Source organism: Onychomys torridus, chromosome 3, assembly GCF_903995425.1.
Source record: "Onychomys torridus chromosome 3, mOncTor1.1, whole genome shotgun sequence".
NCBI classification, from domain to species: Eukaryota; Metazoa; Chordata; class Mammalia; order Rodentia; family Cricetidae; genus Onychomys; species Onychomys torridus.
This window is the reverse complement of record NC_050445.1, coordinates 70,667,337-70,686,206: the sequence shown is the minus strand read 5'-3', so window position 1 is coordinate 70,686,206 and position 18,870 is coordinate 70,667,337. Positions and strand designations below refer to the sequence as shown.

General features: G+C 41.0%; 1 protein-coding gene across 2 annotated transcripts in view; it reads right to left on the bottom strand.

The window, feature by feature from the left end:
* The window catches only part of Elapor2 (endosome-lysosome associated apoptosis and autophagy regulator family member 2), a 165,482-nt gene that overhangs the window by 17,676 nt on the left and 128,936 nt on the right, over nt 1-18,870 (bottom strand). For both annotated transcript variants that reach the window (XM_036182439.1, XM_036182441.1), the window contains exons 14-18: nt 18,331-18,594; nt 16,626-16,799; nt 12,715-12,904; nt 11,061-11,157; nt 10,277-10,378 (exon numbers count right to left, since the gene is read on the bottom strand). In XM_036182439.1, coding sequence (XP_036038332.1) covers nt 10,277-10,378; nt 11,061-11,157; nt 12,715-12,904; nt 16,626-16,799; nt 18,331-18,594 — 827 coding nt within the window. The remainder of the gene's footprint in view (nt 1-10,276; nt 10,379-11,060; nt 11,158-12,714; nt 12,905-16,625; nt 16,800-18,330; nt 18,595-18,870) is intronic.

Sequence of the window (18,870 nt, the reverse complement as noted above, 5' to 3'; positions counted from 1 at the left end):
TTGTAGAAAACAGAAAATGGCTAAAGGATCTGAAACCAGAATGATAGCCCTTCATGCTACCATTTAGGGTAGCTAGAACAAAACAGACAAATAATGCCAAGTCCAGGAAGGATGTGAAGAAAAGGGGAACCCTCATACATTGCAGACAGGAATGTGAATAGCCCCTCTGAGTCTTGCATTTCTTCAAACAACTAAACATGAATATATCATATAATCAGGCAAGTCTGCTCATAAGTATAAACCCAAAAAGAGCATAGTGTATTCCACACAAAGGTTCTTAATGAATGTCCACAGCAACATCACTCAGAATGACCAGTAGTGGAAACACCCCAAATGTGCATTAGATGAACAGATAAGTGTAATTGTCTGATGGACTTTTACTTTACGCTGTGAATATATGTTGCTCTGATTGGTTGATAAATAAAATGCTGATTGGCCAGTAACCCAGCAGAAAGTATAGGCAGGGTGAGAGATGAGAAGAATTCTGGGAAGAGGAAGGGCTGAGTCAGGAGTTGCTGGCCAGACACAGAGGAAGCAAGAGGAAGCAAGATGACAAGGTAGAACTGAGAAAAGGTACCAAGCCATGTGGCTAAATATAAATAAGAATTATGGGTTAAATTAAGTGTAAGAGCTAGTCAGTAATAGGCCTGAGCTGATGGCCAAGCAGTTATAATTAATATAAGCCTCTGGTATTTATTTGGGGGATATGAATAGGAGAGATTTGTCCAGGCTGCCGGCTGGCCAGGACACAGGAAAACTTCCCACACAAAGATGAGAGTCAAAGGGTTCAGAGGTTTTTTGGGAAATGAAGAAAATGATATAAAATGTGTTGTGGTCATGACTATATCCTTCTATTAAGAATCTGAAGAATTATTTGTGTGTGTGTGTGTGTGTGTGTGTGTGTGTGTGTGTGTGTGTGTGTGTGTGTGTTTTCCTACCATATTGATTTCAAGAATCAAACTCAGACCATCAGGCTTGGCCACCACATGGTACCTTTATCCACTGAGCCATCTCACTGGCCACAAGCTGTTTTCTTTGAAACTTTAGGAGACAGGCAGATAGTAACTGAATTAAAGCTTCTGGAAATGTTTCTTGGAAGTCAGAGCATCTGATTTAGAACACTTAGGAGGAATAAGACAGAAGGAAGTAAAGAGTTTCCTACCAAAGGGATAGAATGGCCTGATGAACTGATAGAAAATCATAAGTCACTCTTGCTGGACCATCCAGGGCAAAGCAACGAGGACAGTCAGGAGGCAGAGTCCTAAGCCTCCAATGCCAAGTGGATTATAGTTCCTATCAAAGACAACATACCCTGGGAAGAGAATTTGGGGAGAGGGTCTATTACCACAGGAGAACAAAAATTTCTTAAGTGAACCAACCAATTATCAGGTCAACACAACACTCTGTGCTCCAATACAATCCTGGTCTCCCTGGACTGATGATGACTTAAAGGGGTAATAATGTAGATGAGGAACACAGCAGATCTGGGTAGATGCACAAAGCAATCACAGGCAGAACCTAAGTGACTACTTTAAGAATCCCTGCTTTCTGTTGTGTGAGCCAACTTGGTCTTGCTTCTTTGACCAAGAACAGATAAACAGTAATGACTCTAAATTAATGTGTAATTGCTGTATATATTCCATCTGAACCAGAATCTATCTGAAAACATTCCGGTATAAACAACTATTTTTTATTAATGTGCAAAATCTAGAGACTATTCTCCTAATTTGTCTATTTAACTTCTAGTCCCTTTAAATGAGTCCATGTGACTAGAGATTTTCCCTGCAGCTTCCTTCCAACCTGGCTAATGCTGAGCGTAGGTTTCCTGAATATGCATTAGCTAAAAGATAGACACAAAACAATAAGAATAAAAACATATGCTCCCTATTAAAGACCTTAACATAAACTGTATTGGTATGCTAACCATACACAGTGATGGGTTTCATAAAGACAAATCAATACAATAGCACTTTGATTATATCCCTCACCTTCCATTTCACCCACTCCCAAATATTCTCTTTTATTCCCCTTGTGGTCTAACTTCTCCTTTCTTGTCATCCATTTCTATAATCTTCATCTACATAAAATTTAGAATCTAGAAATAAGAGGAAAATATCAAGTGTTTATGTTTGAACCTGACTTACTTTGCTTTGAGTGATGATCTCCAATTGTAGCATGTTCCTACAAACAACTTAATTTTGTTCTTTTAGGGCTGAACCAAACTCCAGTGTGTACATGTATCCTGATGTTTCCATCTTGAATAGTGCACATAACACTCCAACAAATGTAGATGTGTAAATATCTGTGTGGTATATTAATTAACAGTCATTAAGGTGTATAACCCTAAAGTGGTATAGTTGAGTCATATGACAGTTCTATCTTTAGTTTTTTGAGGAACCTCCACATTGATTTCCATAAGTCACTGGGCTAATTGATATTCACAGAAAAGTGAATAAGGATTCCCTTCTCCATACAACTTTGAATCCATTGTTTACTTAGTGATAGCTATTCTAACAGGGGTGAGATATAATTTCAATGTAGTTTTAACCTTGCAATGCCCTCATGACTAAGGATGTTGAACATTATTTCATATATGTATTGGCCATTTGAGCTTCATCTTTTGTGAACTGTTTGTTCAACCTATTAACTAATTTATTATGTGGGTGCACATGTGGGTGCACATGTGAGTGCATGCATACAAATGTCAGAGGACAACCTTAAGTGTTGTTCCTCAGGTACCATCCTGTGGGAGCCCACAAAAGCTTCATAGTAAGATCTGAGCTTGCTTTACACAGCAGGCCTGCATTTAGGGGATAGCTTGCCAGGTATTTGGGATGGGCTGCACTTGGCTGTGCTGGGGGAGTGGGGAGGTCTTTTGCTCCACCCCTTGGCATTCATTTAAACACCCTTTAGTTGAGCTAGAAGGAACTGATGGATTTTGACCCAGGCCTTCCCGAGGCTATCCTATGTTTCTGTCTCTCTCCTCTATATTTCTGTCTAAATATTTCTCATTTCTCCCTGCTCAAGAGTACCCTGGGGGAAAAGTGGGGGCAAGCCCCCACACCATCCAGTTTGCTTTGAGCCCTGGCAGCCGTGGTTGGAGCTCTCCACGTAGGTTAGACAGACTGGCTGGCAAGCCCTAGACATCTGACTGTCTCCACCACCCCAGGGAAGTTCAAACTGTAATTGAACTCCCCCTTTTCATCAAACACAGACTACTTCAGAGTAAAGCCCTACCCACCATGTTATCTCCTGTCTGTATGCTCTGTATGGTCTCACTTTCCCCAGGCAGGTTTCAATGCCTAAGGCTCTGATATGGCCCACACATTTGCATTTAACTTGACAGCTGGATATTCTTGTCTTGACCAAAGGCTTGAGCTGCCTTTCTACCACAGTCAGTTTGAGTATATATGTGCAACTGAATTCCAGTTCAGGTCAGTTCCCCTGGACTATATGTGTGGTTCTGTGGTTCTTTGGAGAACCTGCACGTAGTGTGGAGGAGGGGGCATAGTTTTGGAGTGTGGAGCTATAGAGCTTTCTCCTCTTCCTGGTGAGGCAGTTGGATCCAAGTCTCTTTGGGTCCACTCCTACCTTGTCCAGCATAATAGGCAGCACCGCTAAGTGGCTTCCCATTGCTGGCTTCATAAAGCATGTGGCCCTCTTACCAACATTTTATTTTTGCTCTTTGTTCATGAGATTGTCCTTTTGTTTATGGACCAACAGTAGGCAAACAGGGGCGGGGGGTGGGGGGATTCTCCACTTTCTTTACTGCTTTTCCCAGAACTCCAATGAGAGTCTGCTGTTTCCTTTACAACTCTAACAGTCAATATTTCGGCACTCCATCTAGTGTTTCCCAGCCTGGTGTTTGCTGTGATCTTCCTGTCCTTTCCAGGCTCCTCACCTCTTTGTGACGTCATGGGATAGATGTGCTCTTTGAGTTTGGTAGGGATGTAGGGGAGCAGTGTGTGTCCCCATTCTTCCAGCTTCTCCCATCCTCCCCTTTAACTGTGAATGACATTGTAATGACCCCCAACCAGGCAGCAAAGACAAAGTCTGTGCTAGATCATCAGTGGGTGAGTAACCTTCACACTGAACAGTTGGGCCAAGGCTGTGGATGCCACTAACCAATCCCAGTAGAGATTATTGGTGTACAGCTTTGGCCATAAGAACCATAAAAACTCACTGGGCAGGGAAAGTGGGCAGTGCTTCTCCCTGCGCGATCCTCTAACTCTTGGGAATTTTTATCACTTTCCCTTTATTAATCCACTTTCACTCTGCTCACTCCTTGTCCCTGGTTCCATATTCTTGGGTGTGAGACAAGGGACATAGAAGCTGCTGGATCAGAGTAATATTGGTGACCATTGATCATGTGGCACCCTAGTTCCCCAAGTCAAGCTCATCAAGAGCTACAAAAGTCTCCATTACACTCAAAGCTTATATCTATATACAATTCAAAACTGTATTTTTATAGATGCCAGCAAATTTTAATATTCTTGGTTAACTAAATACATTCTAAGACATCCTAAAATATAAGCACAAAAAAGTCTTTCTGAAATGTCTGTGTTAGTAGATGAGATAGATCTAATGTAAATACAGATAAACAATCCTTATGTGATGCAGTAATAGAGGCCTAGTATTTTTTGTCAGGAATAACAATAATAGTAAATTTCTTTTCAAGAAAAAAAAAAAAAACCTTAGTAATTAGCTGCCTTAATTCACCTATTTGTAAAACAAATAATAAATGCAGACTAATAAATAGAGGCTTGAAATAAAAATAAATAAAATAGGTAAAGACATACCTATTAACCACCCTCCTTGTATTCTTTTAGGTGAGGAAAAGCAGTTTTTCAAACTTTGAATTCCCGCCAGGTGGTGGTGGTGGTGGTGGTGGTGCACGCCTTTAATCCCAGCACTTGGGAGGCAGAGCCAGGCTGTGAGTTCAAGGCCAGCCTGGGCTACCAAGTGAGTTCCAGGAAAGGCGCAAAGCTACACAGAGAAACCCTGTCTCGAAAAACCAAAAAAACAAAACAAACAAACAAACAAAAAACTTTGAATTCCCAATTAGAAATATAACCCTGATTTTCCATTTTTTAAGTAATTATTGTTTCTGATCATTTAGCAAAAATTGTCCAGCTCAAATCTCTCTTCCTCACGTTATTTTCTGATTTTTCTTTCCAGGAAGGGTGAGCTAGGGGATGACCAAACTGTTTACCATGGGGTAGGGAAGAGGGCAGGGAGAGGAGAGTAAGTCTGCTAAACCTTGGAAAGAAATGTAAAGAAAACAATGGGGGAAATTAAAGTTGCTAAACTCCTGACAATAACGCAAGCTTTAACTCAAACTGAACTTTACAATGACCATTTTCCTCCTTCCCCTGCCTCATTTCTGAAAGTTGTCAGAGGTGAAGCTGTGCCTCCATCTCCACCCGACGGTTCTAATGCACAGAAGGAGAGAGCAGACTCAGCAAGCTTAAAGCACCAAAAACTTAACAACTATTAACAATGTGAGTCTATTTCCAGAGAACTGACCGAACTACAGACACTACAGGAAAAAAAAAAAAAAAAAAGAAAGAAATCTAGGCACCGTTGTCATTTATAAGCCTGTCTGTGTGTATTCTGAATCACCTCTCCTTGGTAGAATTGAGTTTTCCTTAAGGATACACTTAGGTTAAATGCAGTTTAGAACCAAGTCTATAACCCTTTTACCCAACAACTCTTTACTATGTATGGTGCCCAATTTTGATTCTTTGCTATAAATCGGGTATAACAGTTCAAAACAAGCTTTCTCTATGAAGCGCGTCAGGGCACACAGGCTGTCATCTGACCTGCTGCTGCCGATTCCTCTCAGCTGCAGCATCTGCTGAAATAGCCTTTCTCTGTTGCAAAACCTAGGCATTTGGAGAAGGGTCTCTTGTGTCGGACCCATAAAACAGGGTATCTTGTCTCACTTATTTTTTACATGAGAAGTGTGATTGTATATGACTACGTCTTACACAGTTTGGTCTGTTATAGCAAAATGCATTAGCTTGAAAAATATCAAATTTATTTTTTAGATATGTAGAGGCTAGGGAGGCCAAGCTTACAGTACTTCTGAGTGAGGGCTTGCCCTCTGCTTCACAGATGGTACAGTTTCATAATGTATCCTCACATGGCATAACGGGAAGCTAGTTTGTTGGGGTACCCCAATTTCATTCATGTCCTCAGAACACTGTACCCTAACCACCTCTCAACACTACCACTTTCTAGTAGCCTCAGGCTGGCTTTTAGCATTTTAATGCTATTTTAGCGTATGAATTTGAAGAACACAAACTCTTAGACTTAGCCACCTGAATTTGAACATAATATTTTTCACTTATGACTCTTAGATTCAGGAATGCAAAAGCACACCTTTAAGGACTCCCCTTTCTAAAGAATTCATCCTAGATTAATTACCATAAGTTAGTGCTTGTTCAAGATCAGGGACACACTAATTAGCCACTCCCTAGTTTCTTTCATCTATAGATTGTTTTCCTTAGTGGGGAAAAAAATTCAGTTTTACTATCACTATTTCAAATTTGTTCTAAAAATATATGTTTTGTGGTGTGATTATATCCATCTCTTAAGATGGCTTATTCATGTTTGAATTGTATGATTTTGGCAAGTCTGAATTAAAGGTTTTTCATTTTCAATCAGTGTTTTTTGAGTATTTTCAAATGTTCATTAAGCTTTTATGTGCATCAGTATATCTCTGTTCCAGGAAGATATTTGGCCTTAATCTCTAACATTATCTTACTTTTCAGACTTGGATATCTATTACCTTGTGAAGATTAAGAGGGAAAAGATAAGGAATTCATTTAGTCTATCTCTAACTCTTAATTTCAAATGGATAGATTTTTTGACATTAATAGGCCTTCCTTGATGTCTCAATCAAATGCTGCATTAGATTCCAATAAACCTGATGACTTTGATATAAAGACTAAATTTGAGCCTGTGGCATAAATCCCCAGAGTATTCAACTCAAACACTGTCAGGGCAGAACTGGGAAGCATTCCTTTGGTGAGATGCAGTATCTTCAGAGGCCATCTTGATAATGAAATGAGTTTGGATTCTGCAAGAGGATTTCACAAAGCAATTTTAGGCTGACTGGTAAACAGCTCAAGCAGTTGAGTATGTTCATAAACTGGGAGGAAGGAAAGAGGGAGATGACGACGCTTTCACATGAATGTTAACGATGAATGTTTAAAGAAGGCAATTCAGTTCAGAGAAACTCGCAGATTTGCTGAGCTCTGCCATGAGATAGAGGGCTGTTTGCATGTTTATTTGCTGTGCTTCTTGACAAATCATTTACGAGAGACTGAAAGAGGGTGCCATTTTCAAAAGGCATTTTGTCATGAAAGAACAAGAGCTATGAGGAGGTTGTTCCATCCCAAGGGTGGTTGGTACTCAGCAGCTACACAACCTCAGGTTCAATGCCTCCTGCAAGGAAGACTTCCGGATCACAACAGACCAAAGAAGGCTCATGTGTAATCCTTTTACTATCTCAAATTTATCAGACCATTGAAAGGACAGTTCTCAGATGCAGTGCTGAGGTATGCATTATCCCTAACAAAAGATTTGACTGGAGGTTTAAGAAGCCAGTGAGTGGACTTCTCAATGTAGATTTATTTAGAACTATAAGCAGTCCTTTGTAGAAGAAATTTAGTATGTGCCCAAGCAGCAAACTTGATTAGAAAAATACCTCTCAGAAGTCACCTGAGGCTGTCAGGTTTTATCTGCCACGGATGCTACACTGTCCAGTTTTCATCTACCATTGGGAACCACATACATATATTTGCCAGATTAAGCAGACAGGTTGAAGTTTCTGATCATAGATGATACCCAAGTCCAGGTAACATGTTCCATCCCAGCTCCACACTTAGCAGAATTCCCTACTTCTCCCTATCCAGACTTTTCACTTCACAGCAGCTGAAGGTCTTTAGGATGTTATCCTAACCACCAAGATTCAAAGACCCAGATGGCATTACTAATACTGAAGTCACTTTTGCCTGGTTGGCCTAGAACAGTTCCTGATGTACCAACACTGTCAGGGTCTCACTCTGAGATTTCCTGGTTGGCAGGAGGCATCTCAGGAGTAGGTATCTGGTTAGCTTCTTTTCCTTGGAGATTTTAAAGCTTCCAAAAAGATGTAAAACAAGTCTTCCTCAAAAGTAGTCTGAGAACCAGTCTATTATTTTCCTGTTAGTCAAAAATCTTTATTCAGCCCTGCACCTAAATAAATTAAATTAAATAAACCTAATTTAGGGACAAGTTGCTATTTTTCCTGTTCTGGTCCTTGGGCTCCCCCTTGTGCCCTGATGGGAAATTCATTCAAGAGAAAACTGAAGGTCAGCATGTGTGTGCCCGGGACTCCTTAACTCCCTGGAGCCTCTGTCTGCCAGCCTTAGTGGAAATCACAACTATAAATGAATTTTATCAAGATCTGTGTGAAGGACTCTGCCATGAATACTATGTTTTAAGTCAGCTTTTCAGAAGCCCAAGATGCAAACAATGACAACAGAACCTGTCTCTGGAGAGCAGAGCAAGTAAAGCCTATGCCAAGTATGTCAACAGAAACAGCCCTCCGATTTTAATACACTTCACAGCTGCTTTCTGTTTTCAGAAATATTCCAGTGCTCAACACCCAGAGACTCTGAAATCAATTTTAACAATAGATATTCTGAGGTTTCTGCTGCAGGCGATCCTGAGAAACCACAGTGAACACAGTAAAGTCCCCATAGAGGTAAAGCTTGCCGGAGGTAAAGACAAACTTCACATCCTCATGAGATGCCATGTTTTACCCCATGAGGCTATGTTTTATTTATGGTAAGACATCAAAATGTATCCTGGCAGAACTAGAGGACGATTTATTTTCTGAAGGCAATGCCAGGTCTTTAGGATACCATCTGTTTGAGTCAGAGATCTGGAGGAAACTTTAAAACCACCCAGATGGACTCTGCAGGCCAGACCTAGAGAGGTTAGCCCTCAGGAGGGCTATAGTAAATATAACGAGGACAAGAACTCAAAACTACCCAGTGGAACACCAGAGCAAAGAGACATGCTTCTGTGTCTGGAGTCTTTGCATGTATCTTTCCATAAAGACCCTAGTTTGCTGTGGTCACTCCAGCTGGGAGATGATAGCAGGATGTCCTGAAGTCCAAGAGCATTCATCTCTCCCTGTTCTTCTATCTACAGTCTGTACCTCTGTTTTCTCATCACATTCTTCTCTCACCTTAAATAGGTGAAAGAAATAACTAATTGAGCTATGCAAACCAAGGGATGTAGCTGGTGAGAAGCGAATGCTAGTGTGCCTGTATATCCCCAAATAAGCCAAAACTGCTGTTACTGGTGTTATTATTGCTAGAATATACAGTAGTTTACAGTATAGAGCAATGTTCTCTATGTGTGAGAGAAACAGGAGGGCTTTAAAATCTCTCAAGTAGTAAAATTACAAAAAAATTAAATAATTTTTAAATAGATGGTTTTGAGTTGAATAGAGAATTGATAAGCAAACTATTATCAAAAGGTTCCTTAATTCTAACAATATTAAACATGCTGAACAATACATTGAAAATACTGAGACATCTAAGTGTTCCTTGTGGGGAAAGTAGGCTATATTCAAATTAATAGTTTTGGAGCCTAGGAGTTATGTTCTAGTACTCCCACCAAAAATTAACAGGACATATCAAATACAGATCACAAAGAGCTGGACCTCAATGTCAATCAGTTGAATATTCTGCATTATGTTCCACAGGTCAGATTTACCTTGATGATTCTGCTATAATTACTCAGAAACCTGAGCTTGAAAACAGATCTGAACATGGTCTTCAAGACCCCATTCTCTTGCAGAGAAGGAAATCATGACTGGAGAGTGACTAGGGACTTAACACCCAGCAGGTAATTGTTGATCTAGTTCTAGGAACCAGGATCATTCCTAATCAATTAAAGGAAACTGATAAACAATGAGAATAAATACAAGAATACAAACAGTGCAATTAGTTGTTTACTGCCTAAATCATTTTGAAGAGTCAGACACTGAAGACAAAAGGGACAGGGTTGTCACTAAAGAGCCTGGAAGATAGTGACATTGACACAAACCTATTCACTTAATCATGCACGGCATATTCCTACAACAAATGTACTGGTTCTTTCGTTCTCGTTCTGTTTTATTCCCATAAGAATATGTTTTAATAGTAATTTCCTGTATAGCTTTGCTTATAAAAAGAAATTCAACATCAAATAACCGCATAGTAAAAGTGAATACCTGGGGACTGAAATCACGCCTGCACCAGGTCTCATGGGATCACACCGCATTTTCACAGCAGTCGATCGGCCATTAATACAAGATGTGGTGGCCGTGGAAGACCTATTACAAAGCAGGGACTAGATTAAAGATCAGATGTGATACAGATGACCAGGACAAGAGAGTCATGTACAAAATGGCTTTCCTGCTCCATGAATAAACAAAAAAGGAAAAATGTGTTAAGGGTTACTAATCTGTAATTTAACTCAAATTCAGTGTATTGACTTTCACTGACTATGCAAAGTAGACAATTTTCCCAGGTAAAATGATGGTGTATCTTCAAGGCATTTAGTAAAATTACTATAATTCTAATCACAATTAAAAAAACTTTTTGAAGAAAGAGGGGTCAGTCATACCAAAACATCAGACTGGTGTTTTGATATATGAGTAAGAAGTAATTACTGCCTAGGCCATGAGCCAAAGTCTCCTGACTGATTAACTTCAAAGAGTGTGTATGTGTATTTGTGTCTGTATGTGTGTGCATGCGTGAGTGCATACATGCAAGTAAGGAATCATATAAGACTCTCAAAATATTCTGCATTTCTCACTTTTTGCCAAGCCTCATAATGCCCACATTTTGTTATCCATTAATCACAACCTGCCATGCTAGACGCACTGAAGCAACATTATATTTCTTTCTCATCACTAGGAAATTATAACCCAGAATAAGAACTGAAATCTACAGATTCAGATGTATGCGATCATTATTTAAAAAAATAGTCACAGGGAGAAATACTTCACTTACTTATAAAAGAAATGCACATCTGGTATTTGGCTTGGAGACACTGGGAACATATCTTCCTTAATATGAACGTTTTGCAAGGCAGTGTCAACCGTGACACCTAGACAACATGACAAGAAGCTCTGAAGCAACAGGAGAGAACTAGGTGTCCTTAGTGTCTGCACATCTGAGTACAAAATCACTTTACTTTGACAACCATTCCAGAAATATTAAATTAAGGCATCCCTTGTAAGCATAAGGAACTTTCCAACATCTCCAGGGGAAAACATTCTAACCCTCAGCCCATGTAATCTAGCCCCTTTCACCACCTTGGGTGTTTTTTGTTGCTGGTTTTTTTTTTTTTTTTTAATGATACAGACAGTAATTTAGATGGTGTCTAAGGTCCCTTCTAGTTCTAAGGTTTCAAAATCTATTCCAATATTGTGATCTCCCACCGAGTTTTGTCAGTCAAGACAGGCTACTCTGCTAATATAATTTTTGTTCACCTTCAATACAGACATGTTTATTTCAGAAAGCCTGGTCTTTCATGCCTGCACTTCAGGCAACTTAACTGGCTGGGCAGTTACGGTGAAACTATGACCCCATCCATCCACCAAAAAAGGAGAAAACTTTGCCCTAATACTTTCCAGGAACAAATACCGAATCTACATAAGCAGTAAGACAGTTTTTCCCCTTGTATGGGTTAAACAGTGAAACTCTGGAGCCAGAGTCTGGTAGCTGACCTTGGTGCTGAATCTTGAAGTCCAGTACATTTGGAGTTCACGGCAATGTTCTCAGATCAGGCCGCACATCCCAAATTCCAGCCCCCCGCCAGCAGTGATAATGAATTTGATTTCTAAGAGCCACTAGGGAACTGTATTCTTCTTAAAATTTTCCTATATTATAGGACCTCAGACACAGGGAACAAAACTCAAGGTTTTCACCCTGGGTACTTAAATCCTTCTGGTATGAGATGAGGCAAAGAAACACAATGGTACATATTATGACTTAAATTTAGATATGTGTTTGCTATTCTCTACTTTTTTAATTTTTATAAGGAATTTTAATTTTTATTATATGTGGGAGGAGTTTATGAATCCGTGTGGGTAAACACATCCACGTGTATGCATGAGGAGGCCAAAGTTGACTTGAGATATCTTCTACCGCTCTCTAGTTTATCTTTGACATAGAGTCTTTCATTGAACCTAGATATCAACCATTTCTGACAAACTAAATGGCCATCAAGCTCTAGAGACTTACCTTTCTCTAACAGCACCAGAGTTTCAGGCATGAACCACACACCTGGATTTTACATAGCCATTAGGGATCCAAACTGATGTCCTTACCCTTGTGAGGCAAAATACTTGAGTCATCTCCCTGGTCCTATTTTATATTTAAAATTATTTTCTCTTAAACTAAGGAATCTGAATAAACACACATACTCTCTTAAACATATATCACATAGGATCTCATACAGAAATCCAGAATCTTCTTGTATTTACTCTAAGATTGGCCAATAGGCCTCACTCTCATGGGATTTTTAGCCACTTTTCAAAATGACAGTTTATTAGTCTGCAGGCTTTAATGTTGTGTGATAAACACCAGCATTGTGACAAGTTATTGTTACCATAAAATAAGAATAAGCATATGCATGCTTGTATTAACCGAGGAAACTTACCTAAAAACGTGTCTGCCAGAATGATAGACTGGGATGACAAGGCTGCCCGGAAGCCCTTGCTTTCAGAAGGAATAATAGTTGACTGGCATACAAATGCTCCAAGCAAATTGGTGTAGTCATCTGAGCTTGTCATCACTTCCTTCACTGTGAAGTCTGAGATGTTGTTAGTACAGAGAGCCATCTTTCTCCCCTAGGAAAGCAAAGTCACAAGTGAAAGGTTCACAGATAGTCAGTTCTTAACCCAAATCTCAGTTAGCTTTGAGTATCATCAGAGGAATTGCTTTCTCCTCAGCACAGAGATCCCCATTTAATTGTTCTAGGTGGTGCCAGGCATCAGTCTCAAGGTACTTCCAATCCTCAGTCAAGGGTGGGAGTTGATGAGGCTATTCCAGACCCATTGTACTCCCACTACAAGCATTATTTGTTTTGGATGAAAGCCATATAACTCCAGGAAATAAATATCACCTAAGAAATGTTCACTTCATAGTTTAACAAGGCATTCAGGGAACAAAGCAAACTGCTCACGAAGATCTGGATACCAAGAAACTCCCTCTCCCTTCTCCTTCATGATTCTAGGTGTGGTTGAAGAAGGCCTAAAAAGCCACATTAGGGCTACAGCATCCTAGGGCTACAGCATCCTAGGGCTACAGCATCCTAGGGCTACAGCATCCTGGGGCTACAGCATCCTGGGGCTACAGCATCCTAGGGCTACAGCATCCTGGGGCTACAGCATCCTGGGGCTACAGCATCCTAGGGCTACAGCATCCTAGGGCTACAGCATCCTGGGGCTACAGCATCCTAGGGCTACAGCATCCTAGGGCTACAGCATCCTGGGGCTACAGCATCCTGGGGCTACAGCATCCTGGGGCTACAGCATCCTGGGGCTACAGCATCCTGGTGCATCTGAATTACAGACTCTTGGTCACTGCAGGTGCCTTAGTAACCTACTCTTGGACACAGTGGTGTATCAGTTTACAAATTAATTTGCGAGAATACAAGAGGTTAACTCTTCAGTAAGAAGCTGACTGTTTTTCTATGGTGGTTAAATATACTTCAGGACACTGCAAAGAACTATAGCTTGCTCCACACTTTCCTACAAAGAAATGTAAAAAGTAAATTGGAAAGCTATTTTATTGACCTGAGAGTATATACAACAGACAAGGAACATAAATCGTACTCTTTCATAATGCAACTAGCAATTCTAACATATGAATTTTCTCCCTCCACAAGACTTACTCATCACACAACAGGAAGACTATATTTTTACTAACTTGTTGTAACCAAGAAAATAGCTGAGAGAAAGTACTTAGGAAAAAAGGAGGAAATGGCAGAGCCTAAAAGAAAACACCTGAGAACAACAAAATAGTTGGTCCTGGCAAATAGCCAAACGAATGGAAGCACATGAATTATGAACCAATGGCTATGTAGCCCCCAACTGGATCAGGCCCTCTGGATAAGTGAGACAATTGAATAGCTTGAACTGTTTGGGAGGCATCCAGGCTGTGGGACCAGGACCTGTCCTTAGTGCATGAGCTGGCTGTTTGGAACCTGGGGCTTACACAGGGACACTTTGCTCAGTCTGGAAGAAGGTGACAGGACCTGCCTGTACTGAATCCACCAGGTTTAAATGAATCCCCAGGGGAGTCTTGGCCCTGGAGGAGATGGGAATGGAGGGGAGGGGCTGTGGGGAAGGTGGGGGCGGGAGGGGGGAGGACAGGGGAACCCATGGCTGATGTATAAAATTTAAAACACATAATAATAAAGAAAAAAATTATTTATTTAAAAGAAAAAGTTGGTCCTGGATCATATCTGCAGCATTCTCATGAGTTTGAGGCTAGCCTGGGGTATATAGTGAGTTCTAGGCCAGCCTGGGCTACTCATCAAAAAGAAAACAAAATGAGCAAGAAGATGTTACATAGGATAGAAGGAACACACAGTAATATACAAAAAATAGGACTGAAAAAATAAATCGATAAAGGAATCAGTCTCCTTCACTGCTTCATATAAAGGTATTCAGTATGCACGCCTTTATTGAGTGAAGAGTGCCCACCCAACCTAGTGAGCACTGAATTACCACCATAAAGTCAGGTCATGACAAGTGCATTGTCTTAGGGTCCTATTGCTGTGGTGAAATGCCATGCCCAAAAGAAAATTGGGGAGTTTATTTTATCTTAAAGCCTGTTGTCCATCACCTAGTGAAGTCAGGGCAGGAACAGAGCAGATCATTTTCTCAGAAGCAGAGGCTGTGGAAGAGAGCTGCTTACTGGCTTGCTCCCCATATATGCTGCTACCTTATAGAACCGGTACTACCCAGTCTGGGCTGAGCCATTATCCAAGAAAACGCCTGACAGACTTGAATATAGGGCAGTCTCAGTTGAGAGTCCCTCTCTCCAAACGACTCACGTTTTTGTCCAGTTGACAAAAAGTTAGCCAGCACATTCAGATAACAAAATTTATAAATATAATATTTGTAAAGACTTCTATGGTAACCAGGTCTTTTTCATTTCATTTGACAATTATTATGACTGTATATAAAGGAGTCAATATAAAAAAGATATGGGAGGCGGGCATTGGTGGCGCATGCTTTAATCCCAGCACCTTGGAGGCAGAGGCAAGCAGATCTTTGTGTGTTCGAGGCCAGCCTGGTCTCCAAAGTGAGTTCCAGGAAAGGCACAAAGCTACACAGAGAAACCCTGTCTTGAAAAACCATATTTGCCTTGGTCAATGGTATATATGCTGTGAATTCTCCCCTCCCCCAAACTACAACTTCACACAGCAGTGAAATATGGCACACACACGGACATAAATCCCCTTAAGAGTAACACAGTTCTTCTCCCATCCCACCAAATAAATCCCATGTTTGTCAGGAGAGGCTACTTTAACCTTTGACCCTGTATATCTCCTTTTGAATTTGGACAGAATTCCTCCTAGTAGTTTTCCCCCCTCTTAAAAACATAACCAGAATTCATGTTATACATCAACACAGCCAGATTAAGGAATGCTGAGAACTAACATTTGGGGGAGTGTTGCCATGTCATGTCATAGGAGACTGGCATGTGAGCTGCTTGCCTGAGGGAGGGAATATCTGCCTTGAATGTGAGCAGGTGTCATTAAACTGGCTGGACCCAGATGGAACCAAAAGGCAGAGACAAGAATCCCTTCTTCCTGAGCCTGCCATACTCTCCTCCTACCACAGACGTTAGGATGTCAGGTTCTCTGACCTTGGGGCCCAGGAACTTAGAGAAACAGTTCTGTTTTCAGCTATATCTTATTCTGAAGCTTTTAGGCTTGGGTTCAGCCACACGAGTAGCATCCCATCAAGGCGTCTCATTTCCAGATAGCCTATTATAGGACTTTTCTGCTGCCACAATTATATGCATCAATTTCTCACATACCTCTGTGTGTGTGTGTGTGTGTGTGTGTGTGTGTGTGTGTGTGTGTGTGTATGTGTGTGTGTGTGTCTGTGTCTGTGTGTGTCTGTGTGTGTCTGTGTGTGTCTGTGTATGTGTGTGTATATTATTTTTCTATCCTGAGAGAATCCTAATACAATAAGTTTTCTCAAACCATAATGCCCTACTTATATTTAAAAAAAGAATGAGATCAACTTAACCACTTTTATCCCTTCCCACTTTCAGGAAGAGAGAAGAGAGGGATGGACTCAATGTCTTTAAATCACACTTATAAGGCTTGGAGCTCAGGTGATTGGATAAGACTCCTTGACAATCTAAGAACCTGAGGAGACTGCCCTGGTAGAGAAGGCTTTTAATATGATAGGAAGTAACAGAATTTCAAAGAAATATCCATACATGGCATTAATTGTTGATTGCCATGGAGGTGTTATTGGTCATTTAACCCAGAACAATCTTAAAACTGGACTATAGATCCATTCCACCCGGACATCCAGAACTCACCTCATGCCCACATAAACTGATATTGAAGAAATGGAAGTATTTGGTTCCCTTGGAGGTGAAGCTGGGGCCGTTCATTAGCGACCCCACACTGCTGAGGTTGCGGAAGTCATAGTGCAGACTCTGGTTCTGCTTTTCGTAGGAGAAGAAGCAGTCACTGTAGCAAGTGGAGTGATCCTTAAAGACAAAACACCAAACAGTATGCAGGAAAGAAACTATCAACTGCTGTGAAAAAAATGTTCCCCAAACGTTCTCAGCATAAAAACCTTTCAGCATTTTTTTGTCTTAGTTATATTTTGTCATACTAATGTAGAGGATTCCTAAAAGTTCAAAAAGTTCAGAAGAGTCAAGATTTGTTTTTTTTTAATTTATTTATTATATTTGTGTTTTAATTTTACACATCAGCCATGGGTTCCCCTGTCCTCCCCCCTCCCACCCCCCCCCCCACCTTCCCCCGTGCCCCTCCCTTCCATTCCCATCTCCTCCAGGGCCAAGACTCCCCTGGGGATTCATTTAAACCTGGTGGATTCAGTACAGGCAGGTCCAGTCCCCTCCTTCCAGACTGAGCAAAGTGTCCCTGTGTAAGCCCCAGGTTCCAAACAGCCAGCTCATGCACTAAGGACAGGTCCGCGTCCCACTGCCTGGGTGACTCCCAAACAGTTCAAGCTATTCAATTGTCAAGATTTGTTTTTAATCAGGGATATCTTCTCAGATTAACTTCTTATAGGAAGATATTTTTAAGAAGTAGTAAGAAATTCCTGTTGGGCCAGTTTTCACAGATCCCCTCCCCTGACCTACACTGCTGTTCAGCTTCGCACTTGTGATGTGTGTGCCATGTGCCATGGGTGCTGCCCCCATGGAGCTCCTCCTACACCTGCATTATGAGAGCACTTGATCTTCTTTCTTGGAAGTGCACAAGATAACACTTCTTAAATTTTGAAAACATTCTTATTTGAACACTTATTCTTATATTTTTGTCACTAGCAACTAGCATAGTATATATTCAGTGCTCACCTAATTTAAGTGAAGAGGAAACAGGAAAGAGAATTAAAAAGCATTTTTCCAGAGCCAACAGCAATTCCATATACTCCCCACCTCACCTCCAGAGAACCACAGACAGGAAGTCTGTTGTGGAATATTATTTTGACTCTGCAAAGATGTGTTACATTTGTTTAACAATGTAAAGATGTGTGTTTAATTATGTAAAGATGTGTTGCATTTGTTTCACCTTGCCTGCCTAAGGCACCTGATTGGTCCAATAAAGAGCTGAATGGCCAATAGCAAGGCAGAGAAAGGATAGGTGGGGCTGAGGGTCAGAGAGAATAAATAGAAGAAATCTAGGCTGGGGAAGAAGAAAGAAGACAATAAGAAAGAAAGAGAGGGACATGCCTGGGGCAGAAGTCAAGCAGCCACCAGCCAGACATGGAGACAGCAGGAAAGTAAGATGTATAGAAGGAAAGGAAGAAAGGAAAAAAGAAAGGAACGAAGGAACGAAGGAACAAAGGAAGGAGGGAAAGAAGGAAGGTAAAATGTCACAAGGCAAAATATAGATAAAGAGAACAGATTCAAGTAAGTGCCAAGCTAAGGCTGAGCATTCAAAACTATTAAGACTCAGTGTCATGATTTGGGAGCTGGTTGGTGGCCCAGAAGAAGTCTTCAGTATTTCTGCCAAGAATGGCTTTGGGAAATAGCCACAACACAGACCTACCTGGGTGCTTTGACTTCCAGGCCCACAGGGAATGCAAGCCTCCTTGCCATAGACCTGATGGATGGACAGGTAGGTGTCAGCAGGGCACTCCTTGCACTGGTTGGTTTCTTTCTCGATGTAGTGGCCTGGGGGGCAGGGTACACATGATGAGCCTGACTGCTCAGAACCAAGGGCACAGGCACGGCATGAGGATGCCACCCCATCAACTGCATTAGTGGCCGTGATAGAATAAATCTTCACCACATCATTGATGAAACGTCTGTTCTAGAAAGAGAGCAAAAAGAATGACATCTGCCTTGGAGTGCCACTGTACAACCAAACTGTGTTTATGCTGACATCACCCAAATAAACAGAATGCTCCAAATGGATACCTTGTGAATGACAGTGGATTACACAACCTCATTTTATCCTTCTAAATAAAGAGCCCTTAAATCTTGACACTAGGAGCTACTTTGTATAACCATGGGATTCCGGATGTGCTGCTGCAGTTGACAGCAGGTACGTCATAACTGGCACAGGCACAGAATAGCTTTACATCTC